The sequence below is a fragment of the Lactuca virosa genome, chromosome 1, assembly GCF_052849685.1.
Source record: "Lactuca virosa cultivar CGN04683 chromosome 1, Lactuca_virosa_CGN04683_v6, whole genome shotgun sequence".
Taxonomy (NCBI): domain Eukaryota; kingdom Viridiplantae; phylum Streptophyta; class Magnoliopsida; order Asterales; family Asteraceae; genus Lactuca; species Lactuca virosa.
In genome coordinates, this window is record NC_136426.1 from 114,402,105 (window position 1) to 114,411,971 (window position 9,867).

Sequence of the window (9,867 nt, forward strand, 5' to 3'; positions counted from 1 at the left end):
ATGAACATGGCTTAAAATCAAACATAAAACAAAACAATTGATTATTGCCATGATGATGAACTGTACGAATCTGAAACAACAATCATTCGTGAAACCAAAAAGAGGATATCAAATTGAACCCATAAAAAATCAAGTTAGGAACCCAGAAAGTCAAGAAATTCTAAGCTCTAGGTGTAAACCCATAATCTACAACTTGATGTTGTTCTTTGTCTTCCATCAAAAAAGGTGTACATGGATGATAATCCATCATCAAAATACGAAAATTCGTCTGGTTCAGTTTTTAGGCTCCATGATGGTGAAGAGGGACGGAAGGTGATTAAGGTTAAGGGTGGTGGTGGTGTATCATGTTTGAGCAAGCACATCTCATCGGTATCAACATCTGCCAATTTAAGTTTTTTTGGACTGAAATGTTGCGAATATAGTCAGTGAAGATGATAAAAGTATTTGTGACATAACCCACAGATCATTAAAAACCAACCCTCTCAACCGGATTTAAATGTTTAACAACACAATATAACCAAGTTCAATTCATCCATACCTACATAATTCATCGAGAAAGATGAAAATTTCACAATAAGCAAAAACCCTAACAATGAACATCGATACAAACCCTAAATCCCCAAATCTAAGAACTGGTAAATTTGGTTACAGCCTTCGTCCCCTCGGAAACGGCGTGCTTTGCCAACTCACCGGGCAAAACCAACCTCACCGCCGTCTGAATTTCCCTGGAGGTGATCGTCGGCTTCTTGTTGTACCTCGCAAGTTTCGAAGATTCCTGAGCAAGCTTCTCGAAGATGTCGTTGATGAACGAGTTCATGATCCCCATGGCCTTGCTTGAGATACCGATGTCAGGATGAACCTGTTTCAACACCTTGAAGATGTAGATCTTGTATGTCTCCACACTCTTCTTGTTTCTCTTCTTCTTCTTGTCAACAGCACCGGCGCCGGCTTCCTTGGGGAGCTTTTTCCCGGCCTTTGGCTTCTTCTCAGCAGGGGCTTTCTCAGCTGGTTTCTTCTCCTCCGCTGGCTTCTTCTCAGCCGGCTTCTTCTCTGCCTTTGGCGCCATTGCAGGGACTTTGGTTTGTAAGGAAAGAGTGATGTTCAAAAAAGAGAGAGATGCTTGTTGTTCGTTGTGGTGACGAATGGAGGGAGAGTTGTGTTTATATACGGAATGTGAGGCGTGATCTGATTGGTTGATTTCTGTTGTCGGGGATCGTGGATTATGGCCGTTGATTTCTTTTGAGTAGTTTCAGCGGACAGGATTTAGTTTTCTAAAAGTGAGGTTGATGCTGGTTTTGACGCGGATTGACTAACTCGCCGTTGATGAATTTAAGGGAGAGTAAATTGCAATTTAGGTCCATGTGTTTTACATTATTTATGGGACTATTTCTATGAAAATATGGGAGAGTACTTGAGTATCGTGTTTTATGATCATCTTAATGATTATGAAAACCATATCACAATTGATCCTCTAAGGACATATTAGTGCATTCGTATGGCTAAGAAGAGGAATCGTGAATTGCTGAAATTGTTAAATCAAGAATATGAGTCATACTTCGCTCCAAAATCAAGTGTTAGAGTCATACTCTAAGATTGTGTGTTGAGTGACATAATGTTAAGAAATGTTTATAACACTCATCAAATGTAGAGTAAAATGTTTCTTACTCTTGTACATTTGAAATTGGTAAGTTGTGATGTCTTGGTTAAAACAAAGACCAACTAAAACCTATTATATAAAGTTGTATTCTTGATAAAAATCCGTACTAACTCTTAAATATTTGTTTGTCAATGAACGGTTCTTGGCAATAGAATCTTATATGTCAAGAGGTCAGTGGGAGTTTTAAAGATCTTGAAATTTTTCAAGAACTAATTAATAATAAAACCTATTGTTTATCGCTAGCACACGACTTGAGGTTTGTAATCCATCGTGTTGACATATTCTTGTTTTTGTGCCCATTCCAGTTAAAGTTGACTATGCATGTGAGTTCTATGAGTGCTTAATTGTTTGCATAACAACCTGGAAGCAATGTATGCCCTTGTGCTGCCAGGTGGCGAGAGATTAAGATTAAACAAGTTCAGTCCATATGAGTTTGGATTTGTCACTAACCTTGTCTTGAGATTATGGTTTTGACAAATTCACATGGATAGGAACACATACACCATAAATAAAATCTAAGTGTCATTAGGTTTCTCTTCAATTCATGAAAATGATTGTGAGGAAACACTTTCACTAAGTAGATTTTAAGGAGATAGAAATTGTAATATTTGCATTCTCAAATTCGACTATGATTACGACATACCTCTTCATAGTTCGAGTTGTGAGAAATGGAAAAATGTCTAAACATTTGAGACTTATTGTTGTAAGTTCTAAAATTGTTAAGAAACACATGTGAGTTATCTAAGGAAAGGTGTATGATTTTGAGAAGCCTCGATAAAGTCTTATCGAAGCATCTCGTATCAGAAATCTGAACTTTGGTAATGAAAGTCAATAAGTATTGATTTCTAGAAGTCCAGCTGGTTTATGGGTACATGTCAAAGCTAGTAGGAGCATAAGTGTTATGCTGGTAAAATTGTAATTATTATGCTAGTGGGAACACAATTGTTACGTTAACTGTTGCGAGTTAACAATGTTAATTATAGAAAACAAAAGTTTCAATCTGCAAAGTTGCAAGGTTTGAAAAGTTGTTTTGCTATAATTAAGGGAGAGGAATTCATATTCATACTTCATTTCAAATCTAAAAGCTTAGATTGTGAGATTTTAATCAAATTTAGTCAAAAATATATACTTCAATTCAAATCTAAAAGCTTAGATCGTGTTAATTGCGTTCTCAAATTCGATGATGATTAGGGCATCCCTTTTCATAATTCGAATTGTGATAACATGGCAAATAAAAATCCTATAGGAAGAGACTGGTAAAGTATCACGTCTTTATGTAAGACATTATGAATCGTATCCCATATGCTTCGGGTACAGGATCGATTGCATATGCTATAATATTCACATGTTTTAATTTTCCAAATGCCTAGGGCATTAAGAGGGAAAAAAGACTAGAACCGGATATGACTAAAATGGTTAAACAACTGTCAATAACAATCTACGGTTCGATAAGGATTGGTTACTTGGGACAGTTGGAAGCATAGTATTGGATGGACCATATTGACATTGTTATAAATAGACAAGATTCTATTAATAATGAGTTGTCATGGATATTAAGAATATATGTGTAGGTTAGAAACTTTCATGCAAGAAGGATGTTCAAAGGAATGTACTTTGAATTTGAGACTTCACTTACATGGAATTGTTCTTGTGACAATATTCAAAGGAATACTTTGTAATGTCGTTGGCAAAGTCTCTGTGACTTCTGTACCTAGACATTACAAAAGGAATCATTGCATAGAATCTAACACGTTCCAGTAAGTGGCAAGGACTTGGTATTCTTACACTTGCGATAAGGATTTGGGATTGTGAAATGAGTGTCATTGTAAATGTTTACAATTTATCTATTTCACATAGTAAGGACCATAGACAAACATAGTGTGCATGCTTGGAGCATGGGATAACTATTGTTTTAATTCAAGTATTAAGTTGATTATTCGAAACATTATACAATGAATAATGAGTAATCCATATAGAATTAGTATTATTCTTGTGTTTCACTTTGCATGCTTTGACTTCCTGAATAATAAGATTATTAAAACTATCCACAGTCGATCATACTTTGGAAGTAGGTATTGAAGCAAGACTGTCATGAATGGGTCTGTAAGATTGTCTAAGGTGTTAGACATAGCACAAGTTTACTACAGTATTCATGAGTACTCCTGTAATAAGATTTGAGTATTGGATTCAACCCAATATCATTTGATTCACTTCACGGATTTTATCACGAGTGATCATGAGACGATAATATCTTATATTCTTGAAACGGAGACATATCAGTTGCAGTTTACAAGTCGGTTGCACATTGATAATATGAAAATGCACCGGTAACTCGGCGTTATAAAACATATTATTATGTGTGATTTAATGTGTAGATAGAGCAAGCATATGAGTCGAAGTTTATCCATTCCTTTTACCCTTAGAGGTATAAAAGCGATATATGTGGGCCCCTCAATGATTTAGTGATGACAAACCCAAGTGCTTGGCCAAGCCTGGACTGATTTGATTTGTTCAATTAGTTGGTCGTCATAAATCGGAAATCGGGAAACAACAGATGGACAGAGAGAATGATTATAATCCATGTCTCAATCCATATGATATATTGTATAATGGAGGAATATATGATCCCTTATCAAATGGACGCGTAATTGACTAGGTCAGAGTTCGACAACAACTTTTAAGAGCTACGATTGCTAGTCGGGATTTTGGAGTCGTACTTGCAATAATAGTTATTAGACTTATCCATGTGGGAGACTTTTGGATTAGGTGTCTAAGCCCATAACTATAATTGGTATGTACTTGACCCGATAGTAACATGGTTCATATGGGTTGCATATCACCAGGACAATTTGATAGGATGGACTTTTGAGAAGAAGTTATTTATGATTTATTAATATATTATAATTTCTAATACATTAATATGAAATCATATGATTTAATTAATATTGATCAAGGATTAATTTGGAATTAATTTAGTGATCAAAAGAGACTAATTAAATGTACGGGGACTGATTAAGTAAATCAATGATTCTTATAGTGTGGGCCAATGGTTATTTAGCATGGGATAAACCAATATGGTAGTCCATGGATAGTCCATGGAGGTTTAACCCATGGATCCTAAGTAATATGAAAGGTCATGGGCATTAGGGTTTGCATGGATGTAACCCTAATCTTGTCACACTATATAAGAAGCCCCTTAGCATCCAAAATCGGCTACTAAGTGTCATAGGAGTTCATGAGCCGATTTTTGGTGCAAGACATTCTCTCAAAAGTCATACTTTGTCCAAAGGTGTGTTGTTATTCCATTTGAGGCATTCACACTATTGGTGCTAAGTTCTTATAGGCCAAAACTACAAGCCACAACAGATAGGTAATTCTATAACTCATTTCTATGATGTTTATGTCAAGAGTATGTTAGTTGTAGGCTTAAAGCTTTGGAAACAATATTGCATGTATAATTAGATAAAACATAGATCCAAAGCTTTTAGGGTTGTATGTGCACCATAGGATGTTGTAGTATACCAAAACCCAGCACGGTATCCCAGTCACAAACTTGAAGGGCATAATCGAGATTAAACATGCCATTGAAAAGTTCAATGAATCTCAAAGGATCTAGGAATTTCAATTCATTTAAATCCTAATATTATTTTCCGTTTTTCACGGTGGAAATCGGTAAATCATCATTTACCTACCTTCAAATATTTTGCAATTGGATTACGGCATCCCTCTTCCAAATTGCAGAATATTGTGTTGGGTCCTACCCTTGATATTTCATTTGGGTGTTATACCAAGGATTTAATCAACTAACTTTAGTTTATCCCCTGTTGATGTCTAGTTCTGACAACTATGGTCTTCCCGAATCTTTTGGAAAAAAACTTTCCAGATGAAGGTGAAAGTCCACATAACAATCGAGGTGAAAGATCAATCCCTTCTTTGTGGTTAAGTGGAACTTCACTTCCTCCATCCCCTTCAATTATTCTCCCTGACCCACGTGTTCGTCGAATTGAAAATTTCAAGATCAAGCAAGCCTATTGGCAAGAAAACGCGAAGATGGAAAGTCTGTGTGTGCACACGTCATGGAGATGAAATAACACATTGACAAGTTGGGAATGTTAGGTGTCGTTTTCCCGAGGAAGTTGGCCGTTGACTGGGTTCTTCAATCACTTTCTAAGTCATATAATGAGTTAATTAAAGATTACTATGTCATAGCTGGAAAATTTCTAGATCAATAAAGGTCTAAACTTCACCTATGTACTTGTAAATTCATAATGTAATAGTCTAGGTCAACTATTGTAACTTATTTTGAAGTAATAAAAATAGAAATTAATTGAGATGAAAAGTAGCGTAAAAAATGAAGTGTTAAATAAACTTGTTTGGGATGAATAAAGTGGTAGAGATTGTAACAAGGATTCCGAAAATATAAAGAACGCCCAAATCCGAGTTATAACGAAGAAATTATGACCTATCGAATATCCGCGACAAAACCGGCAAAACACTGTAGTGTAAAAAGTGAGTTTACAATAAACTACTTTTTAACCTTAGGTATCTAAATAAAAGTTGTAGTATACGTTAAACCGTGAACATACATAAAAAGAACGTCCAAATCTGACTTTGTATGTAGAAGTTATGATTTTTCTAATATTCGATATAACAATACACAGCTCGAAATTCGAAATAAAGATCGAACAATTTTCAGCCGACACAATATAAACAAGAATCGAAGGTCTCGTCAATATTAGTACAACGGTAAAAAGACAGACGAAAACGGATGTCGGATGAAGAAGTTATGAATTTTTAACGGATTTTCCTGTCCCGGTCTGTTAAAAATAATAATATTAAAAATAAAGTCAAAAATAGCCGACTGAGTCTAAACAAAAGTTGTAGAGTATAATCTCACCTACGCGTGGATATAAAGAACGTCGAAAACGGAGCTCGTATGCGAAAGTTATTAATTTTTGAAGTTTTGGGCACAAAAACCGAGAATCTTCGCATATGCGAGGCCAGGGTTCGGCCACGTCACCATTCCTCGTGAGCAGCCCCGTGGTTCCTACCAGATGACGTGTCTGAGGCGGAGCTCCAACCGGCTTCCGACGCGTGTCGCACCCATGGAGCGTCCGAGCCGAGACACATCGCGCCTGCGAGCCTCTGACGCGTGTCCCTTCCATTCGCATGCAAGCCGACGCGTGCCTCCCTTCCCCTCTTCGGCCGAGAGCTCGCACCCTATATAAGGGGTGTGAACCCTCCCGGTTCCTTTGCCATTTTCACACCATTTTTCACCCTTTTTCACATATTTCACCTCCTTAAACCTCCTTACAACCCCTCGAAGTCCCGGTAACATATCTAACATCCGAAGAACATCCCGAAGCACCAGAAAGTCCATAAGAAAAGAGTCTATCGGTTTCTAACTCAACCCTCGCAAAGCCCGGTTTTTCAGCAATAAAGTCTTTTTTAGCAACAAAGTGCTGTCCAAATCACCATTACTATCACGTGAGTTTATACCCCTGTATTTTCATTATCTTTTTAATATTTTAAGGGGGAAATACAAGTAAAATACAAGGAAATCTTGTATAAATAACAAAATTATTTAAATAGTTTACGATTGTTATTTTTACTAAAATAAATATACTACTTTACTAGTTCGATATTCTATACAAAAACAAGCATATAAACTATAACAGGTATACTTTATAAGTCATGTACACTTATCAATATAGTTTATGGAAATTACATATTTCTTTACATATTCATAATAACTTACGAAAATAACCATATAAATTATATTAAATATAATTTATGAGATATTTACAGTTTATCTATTACAAATATATTTTTCATTATTATACACATAACAATCGATATAGCTTTGTGAGACATGCTTCAAATACGTATTTAAGTATAAAACAAGTCCTGAAATTATAACCAGAGTCTCCTGGAGGGAGAGTGTGACACTTGTGTATAGATATATACAAGGCTGACAATCCCACACCTGAATTGTTCGCTATAGTTAGGCCGGCAGGCCTGAGGTGACAATTGTCGTACCAATTTCGACGCCTGAAGAACGTCGTGTTCAGGCCATCTAAGGTCATCAAGCATGGTTATAATAACTCACAAATTTGGCATTGAATAATACTATTGGTGTATGAATAAGTAAACAACTTTACATAGTTATATTAAATAATAAAACTACTATACAATACTTTACAATACAATTGGTAAAGCTAGGTACTTACAATTTCAAAGAATTCATACAAGCACAATATACAAGATATTATTCTATCACCGGTAAAAGATTCATTTCATAGTTTTATGTGAATTAAAACTATATCATACTATTTCAGAACACAAATACATATACAACAGAAAATATATGATTTTTTGGGTGAACATACTTACATTTTCAGGGAACAAATGACAGATTTATTTACAAAAATACTTATGAACTCACCAACTTAATTGTTGACACTCTTTTCAAAACTACTTGTATTTTCAGGAAATCGATAAACTGGTACCCACAAGTTTTGAGGAAGACAGAGTTTCATACAATCATGTATTTTAATTATACTTTTTGGTGTCAAGTATACAATTATTTGAACACGAATGTAAAGTTATATTTTATTAATGTAATGGATGTTGTACTTTGATTACTATTATGCATTGTTGTGATACTATACATGAAGTCATTCACCCCCGAATGTTTCCGCCGTTCTGGTTTGGGGGTGTGACAGATTGATATTAGAGCATTGTTTATAGTGAACTAAGTATATCAAACCATAAAAGATATACAACTATAAATATAATGGGGCTGTAACGCTCTGACTAAAAATATACTTTTTTAAAATCTAAGTATTTTATTAAAAGTATATGAACATGCATACATACTAGAAATAGTATCACGGTAAAGAATTACATAAAAGTATTATGATTGTTGAATATCACAAGTATACCTTGGGATATATAGTTAGTTATGGGATAAATATAGCCTGATCAACTATATATTTATCCGAGAAGTGATTAGCATATGCCTAGGAATAGTTGTGGTGTTGCAATAAGTCTAAAAACTTATAAACTTATAAACAAACATAAAATACTATAATAGTATTTTAGGATACTATAAAACAACGCGTTTAAATTCTTTCTATGCTTCTTATCCTAATTTCTCGTACAGACAACATGGCTGGATTTCACTTACCCGGAGACCCCTACTACCCCAATCAAGGGAGTGGAGGTTGGGTCGAGGAAGATTCGGATGAAGAACCAATGGAGGATAGTGAAGAAGAAGATTCAAGTGGCACAGACTCGGAACCACAGGTATATAATCCACCGCAAGGAGTACAACACCCAATAGTCAGACACCCAACAGTCAGACAACATTTTCAAGGTCCGACACCAGTATGGGGTAAGGAACTACAAAGGTGGAGTCACCAACAAGGACAACGCCCTCCATTTGGTATGAATAGAGATTTTTATAACATCAGTAATGGAGGATCAGCTGACACGACCCTCCCTATTATAATAAGCTGTATCTCTCACCAGACTGATCAGGCAAGAATATCGATCAATCGGATACTGGAAGCTAACGCTTCCACACAAGTCAACACTGCTAACCTTCGTCGTCTGGACGAAGATCATGGTCAAACTAGGAACCACGCAGTATCACTTCAACGAGAGATGATGGCTGCCCAAGCTGAGATAAGAGCACTTAAAGAGAACCAGACTACACTGGAAGAGCGTTTGAAAGGAAAAGAACACCATGAAGCATAATCCAGTACTCGGCGTAGTACCCGCCGCAAGTAGTGTTTACACTACTCCTAAGTTTTAATATATACTACTTTTTATCTATGTATGTAAAGCTTCACCTCTACGATTAAGTGAACACACTACTCGTAGATTGTAATGTTGTCAAATTTTCTTTATGTGATATAATATGTAGACCTATAACAAGGTCAAAGTTTCTCAACTATATGTACAAAATATATATCAAAAAAAGTGACAAGCATTATATTTCAATGGAAATTACAACAACTTCGTTATCACGAACTATTTACAAATGGTTATTTATGATTATTTAGTGTATATGTTATAATTTTATGTAATTAAAATTCTATCGATTTAGAAATGGTGGGTCCGCATTATATTATGTTCCTTGTTTGGTTTTGAACTTAAGACAGACCCATTAGGTTCGACATTCTATCAAATTCTAATTACATACA

The 9,867-nt window shown here is 35.5% G+C and overlaps 1 protein-coding gene across 1 annotated transcript; it reads right to left on the reverse strand.

The window, feature by feature from the left end:
• Positions 1-466: 466 nt before the first annotated feature.
• LOC145156983 (histone H2B.7) lies at positions 467-1,154 on the reverse strand. The gene has a single exon (XM_079076171.1). The coding sequence runs from the start codon at positions 1,064-1,066 to the stop codon at positions 626-628; it is 441 nt and encodes a 146-aa protein (XP_078932297.1). The 5' UTR covers positions 1,067-1,154; the 3' UTR covers positions 467-625.
• Positions 1,155-9,867: the final 8,713 nt, after the last annotated feature.